The following is a 26,848-nucleotide window of genomic DNA, read 5'->3' as shown; positions in this document are numbered from 1 at the left end:
TCTTTTCTAAACTCACTGAAATCAGCCATATTTTCCGTTCATTGAAATCCATTCTTTCACCAATTTCTCTCTACGTTCACATAGATCCTTTCTTTAGTCTTTAAGCATTAATTTTAGCTTGAAGTTCGGCGCATGTGACCGCTGTGGTGCGTAGATGTGTAATGTGTTTTTTTTTGTTTAGCAGTGTGTTACTATGGTAACAGTTTTGTTGTTTTTTTACCAAAAAGCATACAAAAATATTGTGGATTAGGCTCGTTCTCAGTTTTCGAGTATTTGGCTTGAAATTTGGTACATGTGACCGTTACAGTACAAAGATGTGCAAACGTAATTAATCTTTTGGTATTGTTGAATAGTGTGTTTCTGTGATAATTGCCTATTTTAAACAAAGAACTCGGATAAGAGTATTGTGGATTTAGCTAGCTCACTGAGCTTTTGAGCGTGTTTGGGTATTGGTTTGAGATTTGGCACATGTGACCGCTGTAGTACATAAGCACATGCGCAAATTTATTCATTTATACTTTTTCGTCATTGTTGAACAAAGTGTTGCTATGGTATCAGTATGTTTTGGATGAGGATTATACAAAAATTATGTAAAAAAGTTCGGCTACTTCTCTCAGTTTTTTGAGTATTTGGTTTCGGATTTGATATGTGTGATCATTAATATATTACCTTGATGTGAAAGATTTGATTTTTTCTTTTGATTTTTTTTTTGAATTTTTTTTGAATTTTTTTTTTTTTTTTAATTTTTTATTGTTAGGAAATGTGTTTCATGGTAACTCCATATTTTGAATGATAATCATATGATAATGTGATTTCAGTTAAATTTTTTCAGATTTTTGGGCAATTGATTTGAAATTCGGCATATGTGACTGTTATGATATGTGGGTGTGCACAATTCATCATTTGTTCACGTTGAACATTGAGTCGTTGTGGCAACAATATCACAAATTAATTGTTAGCTGAGTTTATATTCTCGGTGTTTGACACATTGAGTGATAGTTTTAGTTTTGATTTGTACACATGTGCTTCATTTTTATTTTTATGCTGACGACAATGTTGATTATGTCCTAAGAGGTTAGAGGCTTAGGGTTGGGGGTCGGGTGGAAATCCAGGAATCTTCGACATTAATGTTGACGTATTTTTTCAGTTTTTGAAATTAATGTATGAATATATTTATAAATGAAGTCATGGGTTGGATGATTATATTGGAATTGTATAGTGTTTTTTTTATGTTTTGAAGTTTGATAAGGATTATGGAGTTAAGGGATGGGGATCAGGGGTTGAGTGATACTTTTTTAATGATTGTTAAATGTTTCTTAGGGGCAACATGTGTGGGTTCACATGCCTACGGGCAATAGTAAATGTATTTACTTTTGTGTGCCCTGACCCTCATGTAGTCTCCATTCATTTCATTTTCACATTGTGTAACGTGTACAGTACAGTGTATCCTTTGTAATGTTCATTCTGGTTTTTGTTTCATGTTTGTGATGTTAATGATATGTATCCTATAGTCTTTACCTGGTCGAATAAATAATAATAATAATAATAATAGTTTATTTCCAATCATCGAAATCAAAAAACATAGTACAAAGTATACATGTGATGAAATATTGTTCAAACGTTTGCATAAGATTCATGTAATATATATACGAGACATATTATAGAACAACATATAACATGTACAATATTTAGGAAAACACTGTATAAATACTTCGTGGGCGAGCGGAAAATAAATTCGATTATGGAAAATAGTGATCCACTAAAAAGCATAGCTTGTCGGACGTGGATCGCTAGACAAATAATGAGTAAATTATATACTATTCTATAACAATATACATGTAATTATTTTGAGATACACCGGTTGGGAAAAAATATAGAATACCAATGCTAGTGCCCGGACACTGCTCACTGAACCACGTGTATACCGGGAAAATATGACAAGGACAACACGTTCGTACACACATTCAATTACCCACACGTATACACTGTAAGACGCGAGACAGTACCGAGAGGAGAGAAGACGGTAACAATACAAGTCTACGAAGAACAAGAGACAGGAAAGGAAGAGGAGAGAAGAAAGAAGAGAAGTCTGCACACAGAACACGCCAAGTGCTGCGACATCAGGACAAGTGAAGGCTCAAGCATATTTGGGGGAATCTTTTAAACTATTATCTAAATTATTCCAAAGTCTGGGTCCGGTATAGAGAAATGTATTTTGGGCATGTGCGGTTCTCATTAATGGAAGATGAAATTCGTCGGATCGTTGCGTGGGATAGTTATGAACATGACTATTTCGATGAAATGAATCATGGAATATTTTAGGTAAAAAGTAACTGTTGTAATTAAACATAAACATTTGACTGATATTGGAGATGTTTGCGAATCGGATGTATACTACCTTTAATATTATTAAATCTAAAATGATTATTTGAAAGTTCGGAAATGCTGGAAATATCCTACCACAAGGAGGCAAAATATAAATGGTTCACATTTACAATTCATTTTGTTTTAAAAATTGTCTTATTTATTTTCGTTTTTGACAAACTCGCATACCAACGGCTGATATACTGTATAGTAAAGTGAATGTTTCATCTTCCAAACAGCATCCAATGGGATGGAAAACTCCAACTGAAAGGTGGACACCGTGACCATACTCGCTAAAGAAAACGCGTAATAGGGGTCGTTTTTTCTCACGGATTAGATGGAAAGTGTGATGTACGAGCGTATATAATCAAAGGGTATCAAAAAGGCCGAAATTTGGGAAAATGGTATATTGTTCAATCATGATGAAGTACTTCTTTAGGGTGCAGGAAACATTTAAGGAATACTTGTTTTTAAGGCCCGAAAAAATCATATGATCATTACTCGTTTAGGGGCCATTTTGAAAGTCCATGTATGAGCATGGTGTCCACCTTTTAATTGTCGCTACCCCTCCCGGGACAGTATCAAAGGACCGTTTTGTTAATTAACGCAATCCCCCCTTCCTTTAAAAATCCTGGCTTCAGGCCTGCTAACGCGGGTATACAATAGAAAAAAATAAAAGTTAAAACAACACCAGGAAAATCACTATTCTCAATTTTGCGGCGCGCTACGCGCGCAGAGTCTCGAACACAATTAAACTTTGCAACTTCCTGGCAAAATGAGTTTTTACTATTTCCTAGATGAAATACCGTAACGCGATTGCATGCAACAGACAAAAATACAAATTTCCTCGAGACTTTAAAACGTCATTAAAACAGTCAAAATTCACAATTTGCGGCGCGCTTCGCGCGCAAATTCTTATACAACTTTTGTAGTTCGGTCGTCCAAAGAATATATATATATATATATATATATATATATATATATATATAATTGTGTGTGTGTGTGTGTGTGTGTGTGTGTGTGTGTGTGTGTGTGTGGGATCATTGGTATTGGTACCGAAGGTCCGTTTTTTTTAGTGACCGCACCCCCCCCCCCCCCCCCTTGAAAAATCCTGGCTACGGGCCTGGGGTTGGGTGAAGGTATAATAGTAGAGCTGCACATCAGTGGAGTATGAGGAAAATTGGGCAAAAGCAGTTCCAAAGTTGTTAATGTTTAAAAGGTGTGTCCAGTTCTGATTGAGGTGAGGATTTACCTTTTAACATTTTGCGAGACATTCTGAAACCACTCTTTGAGATGCCAAAGAGCATGCAATCCTAAGGGGTATCAAAAGTTTATTTGATGAAAATCGGTTTTGAAATGCCTGAGATGTCCCCAAACAAGGTGAAACAAAGAGATCCCCAAATAAAAGGCGTGGCGTGTCGTCCTTTATTATCATCACTTTTTTGGATATCTCAGCCATTTGAAAACCAATTTTCATTAAATAAACATTGAATCCTTCTTAAAATTACATGCTCTTTCATATTCCATAAGAGGTTTCTTATTATCTCACTTAGGAATGTTCAAAATATGAATCCCCACCTCAGCCAGTACTGTACAGTCCCTTTAAAGTTTCGGTAAAGCCATCTCTGGATAAGACAAATACAACAATTTATGATGACATATATGGACTATAACAAAACATATTTATCCCTTTCTATTTTTGAACATAACAAAAGAGCATTTGATTCATGTTTTTGTTTTATTTCTTAAGGGGGAAATAATAGCACACTCAACACATTAATCAGTAACTATAGTGAAAGGAAGCGCACGTTACCGGTACACAAGGTAGGACATTGTGCAAAACTTTACTTGTTATTTTTTTTATGTCGTTACCCTGCTGTGACATCACGAATTATTGTAGTTTTTAAAGCAATAGCGGTATCAAGAGTTTAAACACTGATTCGTTACTTTTGAACGGATTGTCCAATTTTCTTCAAGCTTCACTGATGTGTGTTTAATTTTCTGCTTTCACTCAATTTACGTATTAAAGGGGAAATCCAGTCCAAATATGTTAGTCTGATAAGAAAGAGTAAAGTATTACGAGTTCAACGGTATAAATTTGACCGAAATCAGATGAAAAATAAGGAAGTTAGGACATTTTGAAGTTTCACTATTTTTTTTTTTTTGGGGGGGGGGGGGGGGAAACAGTTCTTGCACAGTCAATATGAATACGCAACGGGCAAAGTGAGCATGTAATTCCCGCACAATTTACCGTATCATGGTTACGTACATAGAATTTAGAAATTTCCTGTTTTTTATTCAAAAGCAATTATGTTCAAGACTCAAATTCTCATATATCTAAATGATCACTTTTCTGAAGTTATTCAACCAGGAATAACGTCATGTTTCAGACTTCAATGACAGAAACATTGAATTTTCGTCTTTTTTTTTTTTGTACACGATCAATGCAAATTTGTGAGGGTATGACATGGTTAGCTCACTCATTTGCATATTCATACCCACTGAACAACAACTGTATTGGAGAAATTATCAAAACTTCAAAATTTCAGAACGTCCTTACTTTTCATCCGATTTCAGTCAAATTTTTACCGTTGAACTCGTAAAATTATAGGCCTATACTCTTTTTTTTTATCAGACTAACTAGACTGGATTTCCTTACCCTTTGTATACGCGACAAGAACAACTCATCACACCCTTGGTAACACAAGCTGATGTAAACTATTATGAATATCGTTTCCGAGGTTTCCACTTCCCCCTGTTTAGGATCGCTTGCTTTTGTTTTTGTTTTTGTTTTTTCTATTCTGAACAATCCCCCCCCCCCCCTTCACTGTCCACATTAAAAAGTTTCAGTGAAACAGCATGCCCCCCCCCCCCCCCCCCGAAAAAAAAAGAAGCACAGATTGGCGATAGAGGGCGACATTCGTTATAATAGCGCTGTCGTACGATCATACGTGTTTCTGTGGGATGGGGAATTCCTTGTGTTGCGTTGATCAATAAGCTGGTGTACGTGTGTAAAAGTATTGTGTACGCCCAATAATCACACGTCACGTAAACGCAATCGAAAGAAGGATTGAGACAGGTCACATTACAGGAGTTGATTCTCACAGGAGTACCGTCATTTTACTTTTGAGGCCAACTCTAGAAGCTGTCCAGAGATAGTATACTAGAATCTCGGCTCTAGTGCTGTACTAAGTCATATTGTCAAAGCTTCGCGGCTCCTACTTCGAGGATATCCTTCGAGAAAGGCAACCGTGTCGTGTGTAGGTAGGTACAATACGATTCGTTGACATTGGTGATTGTGCGTGCCACTTTGTAGTGCTACATACGGTCAGCTACGTCAGCATGGTCAGTAACCGGTTTAACGTCAACGAACATTCTAGTTTCTACAAAATAAGTTTATCTGAATCACCACATTAACGTTAAACAGCCATGTTGATTGTTATCACATTGTCTACTAACAGTTAGATCTAATCATATTCATAATAGAGGTTCATCTAGGGCAATTTAGACCCAAATCCCAACTAGTCTAGTGTGAGTGTTTACAGTGTTTCATTAAATAATTTATAATATCAACTGTTCTTTTCTAACGTTACAAGTACAATACATGTAAAATTACGTCGTTGTCTGTGTGTTATTTTTTTTCAGAATCTCAGTAAATTAGTCCTGTCTAGAAGTCTGTAAATATGCATATGCTGTGTTGTGTTTGTTGCGTGGGATCCCCATTTAGGCTATATAATAAAAAATGATAGGCCTAATAAAAGTGGGCAATATTTGTGTAAGTGTATGTATTAACGTTACACTCTTTTTGCATTCTGCTTACTTATCATGCCAATGTTATTTAACTTTTAAATCCAGGCTTTATCCACCCAAAAACTTACAAAGTATGGTTGGGTGTCCAATGCATCGACACCTTAATGTTTTTCATATCAATTGATATAGAAGGTTTATGTAATCAATGTCACAATTTGCCTGAAATTTTACTCACAATTAAAGAAAATACACTTACTTCACAGGTGCTCATTAAATTTAAAAATGTGATTTGTAGTACACGCTCCAAGATAACTGCTTCATCTTCGAATGTGTGGGTTGTTATTTTAATGCACTCAGTTGCGCCGTAAATTTTGAAACCAGCACCCCTACTCTCCATTACATTGACAATACGTGTGAAATGCATGTGCTTTTTCAATGTGCATTTATAATATATGGTATCATTGTGTTGCTGTTAATCTTGTTTATTATCAGGTTCTTCAGTAATATTATGACATCAAATCCCCAGTGAAGAATGCAAAAACCGCTTTGTGTAGTTTCACGCATGAATGTCCATTCTTATAAGCGCAATGCTATAAATAGAGGGATGTCGCTTTCAATGCACAATGTCGATGTGTTGGACACCTACTATACCTACCAAAGTGTGCATATAGTCTACAACCACAAGCATTCTCTGGAGCTACCGTAAGACAATATGTGACCCTGCACCACAAATACAAACAAACAAAAAGTCGCCAGACATGAATTTTTAGTTAAGACATTTTATATTCTGAAAGAGCAGACTTTAAGCTTTAAAATGATGTATAACTCAAATCAAATGGCCTCTCCTAACCTATTTAAATATTGGAAAGAAAGCACAAACTCAGGAAAAGCGCGAACTGAGAGAAGAGGCTCTGAAGTACAGTGTCTATTCAATCGCTTTTATCTTAACCAAGCCGTGCTGGCTGTGTAATGAATGGGACAAAAAACAGGAAGTAAACCACCAGAGTAACAACAATGAAGGGATTATCAGATTAAATTGAAATTAAGCATGCCTCATAAACACATTCTATTAATAATCAATGCCAACTTCCAAAGCAGTAGCATCATCCTTTTAAAAGTTACTAGAGTTGAAAGTGAAGAGTGTGTTCAAGGTTTTTCAAAAATGAAAAGGGGACTCTAAAGACACACCTAATCACACTATTCTGCCAAAATATTCGATATAAACTTCTAAAAAAACACACTTTCCTGCCCGTGTCATGATCCCAAATTTCAGCATGATGTAAAAGAAGACTCGCTCTTTCAGAAAATAGAAAAAGTCAACATTCGCCAGGTTGACCCATTTCACATATTTTCAGTCCCTCATGCAAAATTAGTGAGTGCGACTTTTTGTTCGTTTTGTGATGCACGGTCACATACCCTCAGACCTGATTAATTGTTAGGCCTATTCAATGATGTTAGATCTCTGTTGTGAATGTTGAAATAACTTTGAAACGTGATGTTTACTTTTCAGGATCAGTATTAAATGTAGACTATAAAGAAATATTGCAGCATTTATATAGCCTAGACCCATGTGTTTGCTGTTTCTAAAACGGCACACCGTGGCCATGACTCACATTCTCTAGTCCTCTACATTTGCACACTATCAACGTTAGATTAATAGAATAAAACTTCACTAACGTTGCTACAAGTACATACTAGTAACAGTTTCATACTGCCACTAGAAACGACTAGTAAAGTAGATCTACAACCTTGTAGTTAGATCTGTACACCTACTTACACTATATACAGTTTGCAGGGGGTTTTTTTCTTCTTCTTCTTCTTCTTCTCCTTCCATTAAAATGCAGGCTTCATGCATGGAGATAAACACACTTTTTGTAATTGTTTAATCTGATGGTATGTTTTATAATTTTGTTATTTTTTGCTATCTCCACATAGTTAATAGTTTGTTTTGTCCCACTACAGTTGTATTACATGCATGTTATTCACACACGTGCAGGTGTAAGAGCGTGAAATTGATCCAAAGATATATTTGTATGAAATTCAATTTTCCTGTTTTGCTTTCCATAGAGTTTATTTTCCATACATGCCCCTTATCATTTCCTCTCACACTCAGCCTTCCAAACATCCCAATTCATTTCCCCTTCCTTGTGCCTATTATACACTTTCCAGTACCTTCTTTACTTCTCGCCCATCTCCACACCACATGACTCTTTTGTTTTGTTCCTATTCATGTTTAAGTTCAGCTCATGATCACCTCATTTTTACTTTCCATTGGTTCTTCCTTTGACCTCAGGTCACACTCTTTTCCTTAGAGCACTTTGATTGGTTTGTGTAGTGACTGTAGTCTATCATTATGCAAATGGAAATAACCTGTGGGTTCTTAATAAAGAATCAGTCTACCACTGGAACTCACTGAGAGAGGACCTCTTTCTTCTGCCTTCCTTTTTGCCCTGAATGTTTGTTGGAGGTTGACTAAGTAGGCCTACTGCCCAGCTCGTGGAGTGTCGAGCGACTAGCTGATGATGATTTTGGACACCAGAATAAGTGTTACAGTACAATACATGCATCTTGCGTATTACAATATTACCCATAGATGGGAGACACACATAATACAGGAAATAAGAGTACACATACTAATGGTTACAGCTCAAATACAGTTTCTCACTGAATGTTTAATGTTTTTCCCATTAATTTCACCTGCTCAGATTTGCCACAGAAGATACTTTCATCATGGACCTGTTCACGGGAAACCGCAAGATAGAGTGGAATGCCTTGTTCCAGTTTTCACAGCTGTAAGTCAAACAATCCAAGTCTTCCCTACAACTTTTCTTTTTAGCTAATGAACACAGTTTATTCAACAAAAAGTCAGTCAGCTCTCAAATCTTTGATCAAGCCTTCTGTAGTTTTTTGTTGTCCTTGATATGTTTTACAGTCTATGACATGTATTCATCATCAAGAATGTTTCCACCTTAGATATGATGTGAAATTTATATACATCTGGTTTAAATCACATGAGATTTGTAATTTATTCATCGTGCAGCTGAGATTGGATGATGTCATAACATTTGAAATGTAGGAGATGAAAGGAATATTCCTAGATTTTGAGTATGAATTGATGATTATCTCCTCGAAGGACTCATTAAACAAGATTTCACTTTATTGTCCCCGCCGAACGAGTTCGAGCAGGGGACTATGAAACGGGCTCCGTACGTGTGTGTGTCCGTGTGTCCGTCCGTCCGTGTGTCCGTCCGTCCGTGTGTCCGTCCGTCCGTGTGTCCGTGTGTGCGTCCGTGTGTGATCAAAATCTTCAATTTGCTACTTCTCTGTCATTTATGAGCCAATTTTGATTCTGTTTGCTTTATATGATAGCACTACATGGGAGCTTTGAAACTTCTACACAGAATTTCAGTCGTGACCTTTGACCTTGACCTTTGACCTATATTGTACATTTTGCTACAAAATGCTACTCCTTCGCCATTTCTAACCCGATTTCGATTCCGTTTGCTTTATGTGATGGCACTAGGTGAGGGCTTCAAAACTGCTACACAGAATTTTGACCTTTGACTTCTTTGACCTTTGACCTTGATTTTTTGACCTATATTGTACATTTTGCTACAAAATGCTACTCCTTCGCCATTTCTAACCCGATTTCGATTCCGTTTGCTTTATGTGATGGCACTAGGTGAGGGCTTCAAAACTTCTACACAGAATTTTGACCTTTGACTTCTTTGACCTTTGACCTTGATTTTTGACCTATATTGTACATTTTGCTACGAAATGCTACTCCTTCGCCATTTTTAACCCGATTTCGATTCCGTTTGCTTTATATGATGGCACTAGTTGAGGGCTTCAAAACTTCTACACAGAATTTTGACCTTTGACTTCTTTGACCTTTGACCTTGATTTTTGACCTATATTGTGCATTTTGCTACAAAATGCTACTCCTGCGCCATTTCTAACCCGATTTCGATTCCGTTTGCTTTATGTGATAGCACTAGGTGAGGGCTTCAAAACTTCTACACAGAATTTTGACCTTTGTCTTCGTTGACCTTTGACCTTGATTTTTGACCTATATTGTACATTGGCTACAAAATGCTACTCCTTCGCCATTTCTAACCCAATTTCGATTCCATTTGCTTTATGTGATGGCACTAGGTGAGGGCTTCAAAACTTCTACACAGAATTTTGACCTTTGACTTCTTTGACCTTTGACCTTGATTTTTTACCTAGATATTGCACATTTTGTTACAAAATGCTACTTCCGGCGGGGACATATGTTACGCACCGCGTAATTTCTACTTTTCCTTGTGTCATTTGATATGGACAGGAGCAAAGATTGCCAGTCCCATTTGAAGCGAGTCTACTCCTGCCTTGCTATGTGCATGATGGCTGCTGCAGCAGGAAGCTATGTGAATGTTGTGCTACAGTTCCTCCAGGTAAGACTAGTGGGCCACATCATAGTCAAACTCTGTCCCTAAGAATTTGTATGCCATCGTTCCCATTAGCCTGTTGGTGGAAAGAAAAAAATTATCTTCCTATTAACAAGGTTCATGAACAAGAATGCTGTTAAACAGCGTCTTTTGAAGTGAGGGCAGCATTTTTAAGTATCTTCATCAGGTATGGCCTTCCTTGAGGGTTCCTGGTACAATAAACACTTTTATAATGGCATTTTTAATGGCATTTATAATGACATGTTTGAATTTCTTGTATGTATGTTATTTTGTAATGCGCGGTAGAGTATATTATTATAGCAGCTGAGCAATATAAATCGTCCTTTATCATTATTATTTTGTTACAGTGAAGTATAAATTCAGGTCCCCAAATTGTTGTACTGGTAAGTGTCTATTGTGCAAAATTCCCTTCAGTTATAGCGATTTAACAAACAAAACAAAACAAAACAAAACTGCCGGTCCCGATGACTGTGTTACAGTTGGAGTCGTCTGTAGACCTACTGGTATATTTCACTGCCAATGTACACAATGTCAGGAGATTCTGGACGGTTAATGAACTTAATTTATATCTCATCTTTTGTCAAAATGGAAGGCGTGATTTGGAAGTGTGTATTGTCAGTATCATACTCTAAAAATGAAGGGATGAAGAATCAGAATGACCACTAGTTATGATTTATGATGATACTCCTTTTAACCAGACAACCTTTGTAAGTTTTGTTTGTGGGACTTAAAGAGTGGAATTAAATACTGGACCAGAATGTTGTGGTAAAGATGAAGTGTACACATATTAAATTGTAGAAACCAATGTGCTATTCCTTGACCAGGTACAGTACATGCCATAGGCATGTGGTAGATCTTAAAGGCATACAATCGTGGCGAGTGGTTTGTTCGGCACGGAGACGAACGCGACACGCTGCCTCCCCCATTCTGTATCAAATGTAGTGACCCTAAATGAGAATAGCACTGGCTCAATGGGTCACAGCGAACAACACGCGCAACTACAAGAGTTCTGTGCGACAAATCTCCTGACCCAAAATGGCTGTCCGAGCGAGCCACGAGAGCTTCCGAATGGACACACACTCTCAGTGCGCATGTGCATGAAGAGAGGCTGAAAGAGCTACGCGTCTTCTGGCCTCTCTCCTGCAATCACCGCAGCTCGCGGTCACAATGTTTGTGTATGATGCGTACACACACATGCGCATACACACACGTGTCTCAGTGGCAGCATTGTCCCACATGTTTATGAATATAGCACCGAGTCTGGCATTGCGCAATTGCATGCACAAACTTCGGTCGTTCAGAGTTTACATACCATTAGGGATGACGATCGTCCGACTTTAAAAGTAAAGCTTGGCCAGTGGTGCTGTTCTGTTATGTGTGTTCCATGAGGTTAATTCTCAATTGATTTCATGACTACAGCTCTGTTGACAAGCAGACTGTTCTATTGCAACAGGTCATACAATTGCTGCTGATTTGCAATTTGCCCTTACTACATCACATAAATACAAGTCATCAATATGGGTACTTATACTAGCATTGTCATTCTGGTTTTAAATATGTAATGCATCATTCAGTATTACATGAGATCGTGCTCTGCATGGTCCTTGAAAATGAAAGTGGTATATGTTTGATGTTTTTCTTATCCCCCCCCCCCTTACCTCAACAGAGTCAATTCCTGACCGCCATCGCCACATTTGGTCTCCTCCTGTGGCTGCGTGCGACCCCGCAGACTCCCGACAACAACGGCAAGCGCCTGTCCATCCTCCTCGGCTTCGCCTTCTGCATGGGTGAGTTTTGTGTGCTGCGCTCGCTGGAAGAAAGCCGCACAGTGACACTTGACTGACAGTACCTAGCTCAATCATATCCATTTGCTCCCGCAGAGTTTGTACAGTGTAAATGCCGTGCTTGTGCTGCACTGAGGCAATAGTTCTTAAAATCAATATTAAAAAGCATCATGACTTGAAGTGTTCACACTATTTTTCTCAGTCAGTCTGTTCCTATATATCATTATTTCTGTGATTGTTATTTACACCTTCCTATAGCCCATATATCAGTCAGAACACCTGTAGTGATTTCCAAGGGAAATCTGCTCCAGTTCACTGGCATACTGTGCAGATAGATATCATTTGGTTTCTGAAGTCATGTGTCCACATTATGTTGCTAGATGATTGTGTTGTTTGTATTTAGGCTAAAAAAAAAAATTGTTGCATTGGCGTAACCCGCCCGCCCCCAAAACTTCCGCCGACCCCATGTTTTTTTATTATTTTTTTTTGCTATCGATATCAAATATCTTGTTGATTGCGATCGCGATCGCACAAACCCGGAAGTGGAAACAGCTCTGGGGATATCGGATGTACGAGGGAGTGATCTACATGTAGCGCCTCGCATAAGCCTTCCTTGATCAGTACGTCATCTGTTTCCAACACGGACGCGTACTCTAACAAGATTTACTCAGTGTATACGTAGCATTCAGACTGCAATGTATTGTGCACAGTTTTGCCATAGGTTTCTTGTGTGGAGAACTTACACGAATCTGTATATGTGGGACTGTAATAGAGATCGCCATGTGCGATGAAAAGATCGTACATAAAGGTCAATTTGCATCTATCTTATCTAAGTCAAAATAGTAAAATATGAAGTGAAAACATTCAGGATAGGGATTTCAACATCTTTAAATTCTGTGAAGGGGTATAATTCCAGTAATATCGGTCTCATAAATGATTTGTAGAATAGATGAACACAGCACATTCGGTGCAGCAGTTGTAACTGTTTACTGAGCTGAGCACGAGTTTTACACGTAAAATGCAGACCCTGTAGAAAAAAAAAAAAAAAAAAAAAAAAAAAAAATCCGCCCGACTGACCCTATTTGAAAATCTCATGTTACGTCAATGCAACAATTTTTTTTTTTTTTGCCTTATGAAGACTTTGCTGTCCGGGAGGCACACCTGCAAGCTTAAAGGACAGGTTCACCTTCATAGACATGTGGGTTGAGTGAATGCAGCAATATTAGTAGAACACATCAGTGAAAGTTTGGAGAAAATCCGACAATCTGTTCAAAAGTTATGAATTTTAAAGTATCTGCGTAGTCACTGCTGGATGAGAAGACTACTATAGTGTATGATGTCATATGCATGCAGCCATATACACGTTTGTAAAGAAAATAAAATCAGAATTTCACAAAACTTTACTTTTTTAATTCAAGTGCACATTTCTTCGACTTGTTACTGACATATGTTAAGGGTAATATCATTCCCCCTGCCTTCTGAAAGAGAGAAGTCAAGTGTTCTTTTGTTTTGTGAGAAAAGTGAGAATATGTTGAAATTTCTTTATTCTTTCTTTATATCGTTGTACTCATGTGACATCACAAGCTATAATAGTAGTCTTCTCATCCAGCCTTGAGTGAGCAGAAACTTCAAAAATGCATAACTTTTGAACGGATTGTCCGATTTTCCTCAAACTCTCAATGAAGTGCTCTACTAATATTGCTGCATTCACTCAACCCACATGTCTATGAAGGTGAACTTGTCCTTTAAACAAAAGAGTAACATGACAGATTTGTAGTTCAGGGAGACCCTATTATAACAAGGTTGCCAGAACCAATGCTTTCACCTTGTTCTAACCGGTATCTTGTTGTAAATGTACTAATCATAAAAAAAAGACTAAAATAGAAAGTTGTGACGGCCAAAATCACCTCCTTAACCCATTGAGGATGGACTGATTTTGCTACAACACGCATTTCCCATAGACACTTGCCCGAGTATACTCGGGATTCGTCTTCAACGGGTTAACCTATTGAAGGCTAATTACGAGTGTACCGGTACTCGTGGAGGTGCATATGGTGAAACATTTGTTAAAGCAAAGTTGGCTCATCCTCAACAGGTGAAAAGCAGCATCTCGTCATAATGGAGTTCATTCTAATGAGCTTTTCCTTTGCATTGTAGTTGTATACCATGTATTTCAACTTGTTTTGGTGCTTGTTTGCAGGAATCAGTATGGGACCTCTCCTCTCAGTGGTGGCCGATATTGACCCAGCGTAAGTTATCATGTTATCGATGTGAACATGGTCATCAAGGTCAAATTGTTTCCACTTTAAACGCTGTGTCAACATGATATATTACTCATGTGATGATTATTTAATATCATTATAAATGAGGCCACAGTGGTGCTTTAGTTGTACAAAACATACCCACCATAATGCCAGTACATCAATATTCATTGATCTTACATAATTTTTTTGATCAACCGGGTTCTTCCCAAAGCCAGGGGACAAGAACATACCACATAATTTGATTGGCATACGTGTAAATACAAGCGAGTGCTGTTGAGGGTAAAGAGGATAATGATAAAGAAGAATCAGAAGATTTATTTTGATAAGGTTTCTCCACCAGCAGTAGATTATGTGTTCTGCAGTGAAACATTTGCTTACAATGAACCCTTATAGCAAAACCTGCAGAGACATGTACATCTATTCTGTATGTTGCTTTACTTCACAGAATAGATAATGCGAGCATTACAAATACGCTCAATTTTGATGTACCAAGCTCATTGTGTGAATGTATCATCAACCTACAGTGTAGTCATTGTCCCAAGTAAGAAATGGTTTCTATCTTTGGTATCAAAGATTCACTGCAAGTAATCTATATTGATTGTCCAGTTTTCACTGTTATGTACAGTATAAATAACAAATATTCATGTACGTATATGTGGAGATATGTATTCAAACAAACATTCATCTACAGTCAACTTCGGATACCTCGACGTCGGATAAGCCGAATATCACTTACCTCGGGGGCAAAATGAAAGTCCCGATTGTTCCTATGGAGTTTCCATGTATTAAAATTCGCGTAGCTCGAAGAAAATAACTTGAAGTTTCGGTTACCTCGAAGTGAAATCTACTGTCCCGATTTTATTTAACTTATTGTTTTTCCCAGCATGTAGCTCGAATCGAAATTGCAAACATCACTCAAGCGCGCATGGACAGCGAAGAAGACATGTCAAAAATCTTTTCACACTCGACTGTAAATATTCCCGACCAGAACAATCGCGCGCCCAAAGAAATACCCGGTACACAGCTGACAAGAAAAATCCCCAACACCCACCTACATACGTACACGGTATGCACACAGCACCCTTGCCAATGGAGTGTAATACGATAGCACTACGCTCTGCCCCATCATCTTCTTTTCTTTAACCACTGTGTTTTAATTCTTGATGGTGATAGTCATACCGTGCGCGTAGATTTCTTAACCGTCATGGCGCGCCTGCGTAGGTGTTGACAGTTATAATCATTTATCTTTGGCATTAATCACGGTCCACTGTCCAAACATCAATATCCTGCGTAGTGCCTTTTAAAAATTTTGTTTTTTTGCCTTTCACGGAGTATGTTTCATGTATTCTTCCCCGAGAACGCAAGCACTGATTTTTTTTTTCAGCAATGCGATTATGAAAATATTGTGGAATATGATGTGGAAGTATAGGCCGAGCATAATAAAGAATAGAATAGATAGGGCTCCACACTAACTTTTATCGGGCCACCAGTATCACTGATTTTTATTTTTTGGTGGTCGAATTTACTCGAAATTAAAATCTGGCGACACACCCACAAAAAAAAATGGAGAAAAAACATTAAAAAAACTAAATCGGTCCTACTAAACAAAGAAAAACGAATATTAAATATTATTAAAGTGATACAGATGCCCATGTCTAAAAAAAAAATGAATAGAAAATCCAATCATCTTATTCTGTGTTTTAAGATTTAGCAAATAGGCGTATAGATTATTATAAAAGTGATGCCTATATATATTTAGGAGGTCAAATGAAATGAAAACGTGGGAGCATTTGCCGACATTTGTTAGCATCCGACATTTGTTTTAGCATTGTAAAGAGCCGAAAGTTACCGTTATTCATTTCTTATTGTAAAAGCAATCATGCGACATTTATTAGTCTGTTAGCACCTTATACGGAGCCAAATATTATCGTTAATCATTTTTAAATGTAAAAGCAAACAACCGACTTTCATTTTAGCATCTTACGGAGCTGAATGCTATCCTTATCCATTTCCAAACGTGAAAGCAAACATCCGCTATTTGTTTCAGCATCTACTAGTAACTAAGCGGATTAATACCATTAATTATTTTCAAATGTAAAAGCAACAATCTGTCATTTATTTTGCATTGTACGAAGCAGAATATTACCGTTATTCATTTCAAACATACGACATTTATTTTATCATCGTACGGAGCCGAATGTTACTGCTGTCCACTTCCAAAAGTGAAATGAATCATCTGGCAATAATTTTATCATCGTATACGGAGCCAAATGTTACTTTTTTTCATTTTTGAACGTCGAAGCTGACAGACGTTTATTTTTCCATCAAACGTAGCTGAATGTTACTGTTATTCATTTCGAAATGTAATAGCAAATATCCAATATTTTTTTAGCATCATAATATGGGGCAGAATGTTACTGTTATTCACTTCCAAACATGCCAAACATAAAAGCAATCATTCGAGATGTATTTTAGCATCTTCCGGAGCTGAATGTTATTGCCATTTACTTTCGAACGTAAAAGCAAACATCCAGCATTTATTTTATCATCGTAAGGAGTTGAATGTAATTGTTACTCATTTCCGAACGTCAAAGCAAGCATCTACCATTAATTTTACCATTGAACGCAGCTGAATGTTACTGTTATTCATTTCGAAATTTAAAAGCAAACACCAGACAGTTATTTCAGCATCGTATGGAGCAGAATATTACCGCAACTTCCGAACATAAAAGCGATCATCTGACATTTATTTTAGCATCTTCCGGAGCCGAATGTTATTGCTATTTCCTTTCGAAAGTATAAGGAAACATCCGACACTTATCTACCCATCGTACGGAGTTGAATATTGTTTTTCATTTCCGAACGTCAAAGCAAATATTCGACATTTATTTCAGCGTCTTCCGAAGCCGAATGTTATCCTTATTCATTTCCGAACGCAAAATCAAATATCTGACATTAGTTTTAGCACCATACGGAGCTGAGTCTTATCGTTTTTCATTTCCAAAAGTATGAGCAAACATCCGACATTTATTTTAGCATCTTACGGAGCCGATTGTTACCGCTGTTCATTTTCAAAAGTAAAGGCAAACATCCCACTTTTTTTGGTGGCGCGATAGGGCCACCAAAATCTTCATTTCTGAAATTTTGATTTCAATTCCGATTTTCATTCAATTCATTCATATAAAAGTCGATTCAATTCCAATTGACAAGCATGCAAACAATCGGTAGGCACTATAACAGATACCATGTTGAACATCGATAAACGTCGGGTAAGTCGAAGAAAATTTGACGTACGTACGCGTACCTCGAATTTCGCATACCTCGAATTTCACGTACCTCGAACCACTTTCTTCAGTCCCGACGAATTCGAGGTATCCGAAGTTGACTGTATATGTAGCCACCTGATGTTATTGGATATATGTGTCTGTCTCTGTGTGTACAGTACAGTGTGCTCCCATTATAACGTACATGGTTATGATTTCTTTTTTGTCACAATGAAGTAGACCTTCAGATCCAAAAATTATATCTATTATTTGTCTATACTTAATTTGTCCAGCTGTAAAAAAACTTTGATATAATAAAAAAGAACTGCTTGTCCTGAGGACTTTGTTAAAACAGGAGTTGCCAGTACATGTTAACGTTTCCTGCTATTCTTGTATACTAGGATCATCACAACGGCCTTCATGGCTACCACAGTGGTGTTTGTTTGCTTCTCTCTGGCTGCCTTGATGTCACAGCAGCGGACTATGCTCTTCTTGGGAGGTAAGTGAACACATTAACCCATTAGTATCTGAACCATCCAAAACCACCCTTCCGCTCTTTTTTAGTTTTATACTTTACCACTTTTATTGCTTTCATATAGAATATATGATTACGTAATTTGAAAGAGGTCTAAGGTCAATTAATCTCACATATTTGTCAGTACAATGACCCCCCTCCCCCCCCCCCCCCAAAAAAAGGAAAGAAAAAAAAAGGAGTGTGACTGATAGACAGCAATGACAAACTTATTTGACGGAGAAACAGTTGGTGTCTACAAGGAGATCATTCTTATATTAATAGTAATAGTACACTTTACTGACAAAAGACACTAAGGTATTGATGTGGAATATGTTTATCTTGTCTATCAAATGATATTCATATATTTTACAAGGGCATAATAGCAAGTTTCTTTTCAGTTCCCACCAAACTCGTAAGATTCACATAGCGCCCTCTGTAAGGACTAGAATAATTAGCACCATTAGCTTAAAACTAAAAGTACAGTGTAGAAGATGGTTGTGAGATTGTGTGAACTGCAAAAATTATGGTAAGTCCACTGAACTGGGGGGCATTTCATGAAGCATCGTGTCCGACAAATTTGTCGGACTTAGCCAATCAGATGCAAGGATTTCAGTAGCTTTTAACAGTTTGTCAGACGAAATATCTGACAAAACGCTTCATGAAATGCCCCCCAGAGCTGGATACTTGGACCCTTTGGTCAGGCTGGACCAACATTCAGGGCATAGTTTAGTTCCATATAGGAGCGTGGATGGCCACCGGAATGACCCTGTCAAAGCAATCTGCTTGTTAAGTGCAGTTTATCCTGATTGTTGTTTTCTTTTTAAATACTAACCTAGGTCCCCTGATGTCTGGACTCTCCATCATGAATTCATGTTCTTTGTTTGTTTGTTTGTTTTTCTTTTTCAACATTCATCCAGGTCCCCTGATGTCTGGTCTGTCCATCATGTTCTTTATGAGCCTCATCAACATCTTCTTTGGCTCTACTAGGATCCTTCAGGTAAAACACAGTACCAGTATAAACCAGTCTGTGGTTCCCCTGTGCACATGAGTAGAAAAAGGTCATATGTACTAAGAGGCATGATGGCTCTTTAATGCAGTGAGATAGCATCTGTGGGTGTGTTCGAGCGCTCTAAAGCGAACCAAAGCATACCGTACCGAAGTGTGCCAGATATGAAGCATATGAAAGCTCTGTTGAGAAAGCGTACCTCATGAGTTATTTTTAGAAAAGGTTACGCATTTTAATAGCAAGAATGTCATTCACCTGGCGCTTGAACTACTTACAGCTATCCCGAACAAAGAGAATGATGTCTTTGCATTGTGACGTATGCGTATGATACACGCATGCTTTACAGCAAACTTTTGGGACGCTTTAGGTATGCTTTTGAAGCACATCGGGAAGTGGTCCACTTTTGGCTCGGTACAGTACAGTACTGTACACTTAAGGAGCGTTCGAGCGCTCCTCTGGTGCGGGTACGGTATGGTACGGTTCGCTTTAGGAGAGCACTCGAACAAACCCTGTGATATAATGATTATTCATGTAATTCTTACAAATAATGCTTGCCGGTTTATCCACCATCTATGAGCAACGATGTGTTTGTTAAAGACAGCCCATCCCTTTTGCATGCAAATTTTTGAAGAATTGGTGAGAACACTTAGGTATTGAAGAAAACACTATTTTGAAACCTCCTGTAAATTTTGAACTCAAGAGGGTCTTTATTTGTTTAGTTAAATTGACTGTTAAGATTTGAATAATTTTTGCGAACTTCGCAAAAATTAAAAATCTAAATACTAGTCTAGTTTTACAGACCTGTGTGATGCACTTAGTTGTACATGTAGTTCATGTTGTAAGTGGTGTGTTGTTATTTGCCATTGATAACAAAGTAAGAGAAGCTAGTGAATTCTTCTTTTCTGACAGCTTTAACATGCATATCTGTTGTTCGAAGTATAAGTATCATATTACAACCACAGGAGGATTAATGTATGCAGCTGTGCCTAGTACACAGAATACGTTACGGTGAGCGTTTGGTGCACTATTTGAATTTTAACGGCTAACAACCTTCAAATATCACAGAAATGTTAAAGATTTACAATAGTCTTGTCATTCTGGTAGAATATATCATGTTCTGTGCAATTTGGGAAGGAATGCAAAAGGGAAGGGCCATCTTTAAAGTCTAGTTTTTGGCAATATTTATAGATGAAGTTTGTTACTCCATTGAATTTACTGCACTGAAATCAATGCTTCCTAAATGCTAAATGATGTGCCATTCTGGTAACAAGGTCAACACATGCTCATTCTTTGTTTGAATGTGAATTACTTTGATAGTTACGCCAGGCAAGCTGTCACATTGTGTCGCATTAAAAATAATTGAAGTGCCTAAGCAATTGAGAAAAAGGAAGGTCATTTATACAAATGTACACATGAGCTACTTACATGCTGCCTTATTACTGATCATTTGTAAATTGAAAACTGATGTATGGTGATTTAACTCTTTGCATTTTATGCTGAGCTCAAAACCAACTGACAGACCAAGTATCCACCATGGTATGTGTTTATTCCGGCTTCTTCCAAATTACCTCCATCTTGCCCTGGATAAGGTAAAAGCATAGTGAAGAGTGCAAAAGTCTAATATTGTCCCTTAGGGCCCGCTCCCACTGGCATTTAGGAAGATATGCGTATGAAATGCACACAAAATTGGTTTATATTCGCTAAACATCTGCAACCAAAATTTTGTGCAACTCAAGAATCCTGGCAACTGAAAACGTGCCTCTGCAGATAATTGCGGACCTGTGCAGATTTCTGCTGACTCATACAAGCATGTTTCGCAAATATTGCAGATGTTTAGCGAATATAAGCCAATTTTGTGCACAATTCATACGCAACCCTTCCTAAACGCTAATGGAACCGGGCTCTAAGTTTGAGTATGGTTTCGAAATCTTCTTGGTCTTATCTCCTGTCCTCTTCTAATTTTTCCAGATGGCTCTGTACATGGGCGTGGTCATCTTCAGTGGTTTCATCCTCTTCGACACTCAGCTCATTGTCGAGAAGCATAGCCATGGCGACGATGACTTCATCTGGTGAGTGTCAGCAATACCAGCAATAGCTCAGCAAGTATTCATGAAGAGATAAGTGCCACTTTAAAACATTTTAAGTAAGTCCATCATCAGATAGAGCAAAATGAAACCTTACCTGAGATGCGTTACTTGTTACATAACAAGGAATCTTCTTGAAGTTATGAAAGAACAAAAACACATACACGTATTTTCTTATTATTTTCTTTGTTTTTAGCAGCTTTAATCGCAAATATCTCAAGTGAGCAGTAATGGAGTTAACTCGCTTTGCGATCAACCTCTTCACATGTCTTCAAATACAGTGGAAACTCGATATAACGAGATGGTCGGGACCGAGTCGTTTTCCTCGTTATAGCCGATATCTCGTTATATCAGTAGGCATAAAAGAAAGCATAACATAAAGACATTAATTTGCACATGTGGGACTACCCATCATCTTTCCGTCAATACTGATAACTTGGTAATGTGTGTGAGGTAATTACTCACCTTTATGGGTAAGAAGATGTTTTTTCGCCAATGAAATCCGATATCAAGAATGTTTTTCTTATTGTAGATGTTTGAATTTGTAAATCTATATAGCTTGCGATTGTGTGAAGATCGTCTGTGGATTGGTGTGTGGTTATGGTATGGGTGTGTTGTGAGTGGAAAGCTTGAATATGGTATGCACAATGCTGTGTGAATCACTGACAAAAAGTTTCATGAAACGGTCCTGAAAGATCCCTTACGTGGAGAATCTCACAATTATGGAATCTCTCATTGGTCTCTATTTTATGGGGTTCACTTGCAAAAACTAAGAAGTTTTAAATTGAGCAGGTTTACTGTACTCAAAGATTACCTGTTGCCTGTTGTCTTGGATGAAATGTTTTCTGACTGCTTCAAGTACTGAGGAAGTCCATTGTGAGTTGTACTGATTACATACTCAGTAGCGTGGGGAAAGAGGGGTGGCTTGATTGAATCGAAATTTGTTCACTGCCCACAGGGGAACATTGATAGATGTATGAGCAGCATAGGCCTGCTAGAATAGAATTGCCCATCAGCAGATATGTGCATCGAAGCATACGCTCATCGGTAATATGTGATTCCCGTCGAAATTCTTCAGATGTGTGTGTACTTACATAGAGATCAGTGAGTAAGCTGCACTCAATTCATTACGGGATTCCCCCCAAAAATCCCAAGTCAGGCCAGCCGTCCCATTGCATGGTGTTACTACAATACTTGGTCTTTAATAGGCCATGTCTACTATTGCAGAAGAGAATGCGGATTGGGCTGGTGCCTCTTTATTGACTGATTTGGGTTCGTTGAGGGCAGCAGACATTTTATGGCACTGGGCGCAGCCATGAGGTGTCTCAGCCGACCCCCCCGGGCAACATGTTTATCGCGCACTTGTAACAAAGGTTCGCGCACTAAGCAAGCATTCGCGCAGTCAATACGAGACGCCCATTGGCTAAAGCAACCATGCATCAGTTTTTCATTCTGCGCGCGTGCTAATGTAGGGAGAGGGGTGGGGAGTGGGAAGGGGGGGTCGGCTGAGACACCGCGTAATGGCGCTGCCCATGCCAAAAATACACATAGCACGTCACAGAATCGGTCAATAAACACAATACCAATCTTTTCCTCAAACTTCACAGGCACTCTGTTGACCTCTTCTTGGACTTCATCAACCTGTTCCGTCACATTCTTGTCATCTTGGCCCAAAACAATGAGGTAAGAACTTCTTCTTTTCTTCTTGTTTTAATAGTTACATTCACACTCAGTTGCCAAACTTGAGGTTTAGGTCGAAAACCTAACTATCAATGATTAGCTCCATTCGTGAATTCACGACGCGGGTCCGAGCGAGCCCCACTCAATGATTACAACGGAAGTGCAGAGTCTTTGCTAGATGACCTCATGCCAATACAAAACAGCCCAGCGAACGAGATGCGAGGTTCACGCTAACTCACAAGCTCGTTGATTATTGTGTCCACACGGAGAGAAACTACTAGTGGAGAACCCCTGTGGCTCGTGGAGAGAGCATAAACCCTAAGATGTCTTGTGGTTCTAATCATCGACTAAACTTTAAGATTGCTAACTTGCAAGTGCATCCACAGGGTGATAAACTACAAGCTAATCATCGAAAGTTAAGTTTTCGACCTAAACTTAAAGTTTAGGAACAGCGTGTGAACCTAACTATAGGTTGTGTATTTTTTTCATTATTATTATTATTATTTCAGCTGATAAAAAACAGGAAGAGCCTACCCTCGATTTGCGACATGATTTAATTAAAATGAGTCACTTGTCATGTTGGCTGACAAGATCTGATTTTTCTACCCTTTCTTTCTGTCCCCAAGGAAAATTTGTTCCCATGGAAACAGTGATATGACAGTAGCATATCATACAAAGCATTCAAAATTGTTACTGATTGTTTCTAAAATTCTTACAGACTGTCCGATAGGCACTTGAAAACAGCTGCTGTAGGCTGACATCCCTGGTAGATTGGCATCAGAATTTGCCTGTAAATGTGTGTAGAAAATTGTGCTGATCAAGCTATTTATGTTTAATAAGTATGAAAGAAGATTGAAATCCTGTTTCTGCCAGACATGATTATGATTATGATTTAGCGTTTTACTAATCATTGTCAGAGAGGTTCATTATTGCTTGATTGTGGATATGTTTTTGTACTTTGAAGGCTGTATCATGAAACATACCAAGTTGTATTTGAGGAGTTTTAGCTTTCACTGGTTGAGCTTTCATAGGTAGGCCGCTTTGTCGGCAAAAAAAAAGAAAAAGAAAGAAAAAATGTATTCAATCTAACTGGGCCTCTGAGAATTTGTAGGAGCCAAAGTGGGTCTCATGTTAAAAAAAAGGTTAAGATGGGTGTAGTAGCTCTACATGCATGTGTGTTATTTACTCTTGCATGTACAGTGTATATGTGCAGTCAAACCTGCCTTAGGGGCCACCTGTCTATAGCAGCCACCTGATGTATGCAGCCATTGAAAACAATTCCCTTCAAGAGATAAGCCATGTTAAAGATCCTATCTTTTGAAGTCACCTGTCAATAGTGGCTACCTTACTCGTCTCCCTTGGGTGGCGGCTATAGACAGCTCTGACTGTACTTGGAGCTGGATACGTGATTGACATTATGTGGCCATGATTACAATAACCCGTGCATGCCTGACTGCCATACAGTATTCATCCATTTTGAGGGGTTAAATTTTTTGTCTTTATTTCCTCTTCCGTCTCACTAGAACAAGAATCGCCGTAACCGCAGGAACTGATTCAATCAGCCACTCAACAAGCATCAAATAGTGTTGATGATGCCATCACGGATTATTCATCATATATGTGATCTTCAATTTCATTTTTATTGTACTTGATCGAATCATATACTTTTCTCAGTCACAAATCTCTGCATAACATTAATTTTGTTGTCGTATTTCTCACGATTAGTGGTCAGTGTGGTTAAGAAATGCTCTGTCATTCAGAATACCACATACATGTTCCTGTAATATGCCTCAATTCAGGAAGTGACCCCCTTCCCCTCCCCACACAGGGTTCACGATATGAAATAAAAACCAATAACATTATTAAACAGTGAACCATCAACAATTTTGACAAAAGCTGCGATAGATTACTGTCCTACAAAAATGAACAAATTGCTGTTTTCATATTAATGCTGTTTTGCTGTTGAGTGCAGATACATGTGTGCATGATAAAGCCTTTGGTTCAAATTCATGAATTCGTATTTGTCAATCAGTTGGAAAAAAAAAGAAAGAAAGAAAGAAAGAAAGAAAGAAAAAAAAAACCTTTGATACCTGTAAGTGCACGGTTGCTGTGTACAATGTCAGTGTGATTTTGTGGCAGTTTCTGAGAGGGTGAAGGAGATGTGTATGCGTTGGGGGGGGGGGGGGGGGGAGGGGAAGATATTACATGGCTTCACATTGAGGAGGCATTTCCTTGCAAGCCTGATAATGCTTCTGCAAAAAGCAGTCACTTTTTGACCTCACAGCTTTGTCCCCCCAGAGCAATATATATCTATATATTCAATATATTCAAATTTCAGTGTGGTTTTTGCTCAGTAAAGTTTCTTTCAAAGTGTTTGTTTGATGTACTCGGATATCTTATTGGGCAAATAGTGATAGGTAGCTCATCCTGATTCTGACCATTCTGGCCAGGCTAATGTCCATCATACATGACAATGATGTTCAGCTGCTAACTTCAATCATTTCCAACACAATGTAGGCTATGATGTACAGATTTTGCAACTGATGTTTTCTTAGCTGAATATGCCGCACGTAAAATGTTTGTGTACGTGTGTTTCAGCAAACCCTGATGTAGTGCAGTGTATGTAGTCAGTAATTGTTTCATGGTGGGGGAAATGTACGTAATATCAATTCAGCTACATGTATGTGTGTATAGTTGTATCATCGACATGTAATCAATGGTATCCAATACAATTCAATTTCTTACCATTTGCCTTGTTTTATAATTCTCCAGATAAGAATTAAAGGGATGGTACAGTATTGGTGGAGATGAGAATTTGGCTTTTAACTTTTTGCGAGATACCAAGAAAACACTTATGATAAATAGTACAGAACATACCATTTTAAGAGGAATTCAAAGTTTATTTGATGAAAATCGGTTTAGAATGACTGAAACATCCTAAAACAAAGTAAAACAAAGCGATTGTAATAAAGTGTGGGTCCCACACTTTATTTGAATCGCTCTTTTTTGTATATCTCAGCCATTTCAAAACCAATTCTCATCAAATAAACGTTGAGTTCCTCTTAAAATTACATGCTCTTTCATATTTCATAAGAGGTTTCTCATTATCTCACCCAAAAAATGTTAGAAACCTAACATTAGGTCTCAACCAAAACTGTATGATCCCTTTAAAGTCAGTATATAATTATATTTGTAGGATGTGGTCAATACTATGAGACTTTGTACTGTGTTACTTGCATGACAACATAATAACATGTAGTTGCTGTGTTTTTCTTTTGTTAGTCTCACATTTTAAATACCTTCAATTTCTCTTTAAATGCTTGAAAATAGAATTGTTCAAAAGGCAACTAAGATGTACTTTGTCAATGGTAAGATCTCTATAAAGTGGATTATGCGTATTTCCAAAGTTCTTCATAGAGAACTCTGTAAGTACATGTAATTACAACATAAATGGGGTGGAATACCAGGAGTTGATTGTAGCGATCTTCATAGATGTTATGGCATTTCAATTAATTTTGTTATGTCATTTTATTCTTTCCCACTTCAAATATGTAACTGCACAGAGTGTGTGCATTGATGGAGAACTTTAAGAGGCATTATTGTGTATCACCAGGCCTTGTCATTGATTTGATAGGTACAAATGTACAGTTACATGCAGGTTGTATCAAGTACTGAACGAGGAGATAAG

The 26,848-nt window shown here is 37.9% G+C and overlaps 1 protein-coding gene across 1 annotated transcript; it reads left to right on the top strand.

Moving 5' to 3' along the window:
- Nucleotides 1–5,439: 5,439 nt before the first annotated feature.
- On the top strand, nucleotides 5,440–24,920 carry LOC139745252 (probable Bax inhibitor 1). The gene is made up of 10 exons (XM_071655654.1): nucleotides 5,440–5,624; nucleotides 8,820–8,906; nucleotides 10,442–10,550; nucleotides 12,232–12,352; nucleotides 14,550–14,598; nucleotides 18,278–18,375; nucleotides 19,308–19,387; nucleotides 21,365–21,465; nucleotides 23,088–23,163; nucleotides 24,684–24,920. Exons 2-10 carry the CDS (start codon nucleotides 8,845–8,847, stop codon nucleotides 24,711–24,713), a joined length of 726 nt encoding a protein of 241 aa, XP_071511755.1. The 5' UTR covers nucleotides 5,440–5,624; nucleotides 8,820–8,844; the 3' UTR covers nucleotides 24,714–24,920.
- Nucleotides 24,921–26,848: the final 1,928 nt, after the last annotated feature.

Source organism: Diadema antillarum, unplaced genomic scaffold, assembly GCF_040938485.1.
Source record: "Diadema antillarum isolate AM-2024a unplaced genomic scaffold, OU_Dant_1.0 seq00001245_RagTag, whole genome shotgun sequence".
Taxonomy (NCBI): Eukaryota; Metazoa; Echinodermata; class Echinoidea; order Diadematoida; family Diadematidae; genus Diadema; species Diadema antillarum.
The sequence above is the reverse complement of the archived record's forward strand: the minus strand, read 5'-3'. Positions and strand labels throughout refer to the sequence as shown.

Coding starts and splice junctions, on each gene's coding strand:
- LOC139745252 (XM_071655654.1), top strand. CDS start 8,845: ATGGACCTGTTCACGGGAAACCGCAAGATAGAGTGGAATGCCTTGTTC. Junction 8,907..10,441: donor TTGTTCCAGTTTTCACAGCT/GTAAGTCAAACA, acceptor TGATATGGACAG/GAGCAAAGATTGCCAGTCCC. Junction 18,376..19,307: donor GACTATGCTCTTCTTGGGAG/GTAAGTGAACAC, acceptor ACATTCATCCAG/GTCCCCTGATGTCTGGTCTG.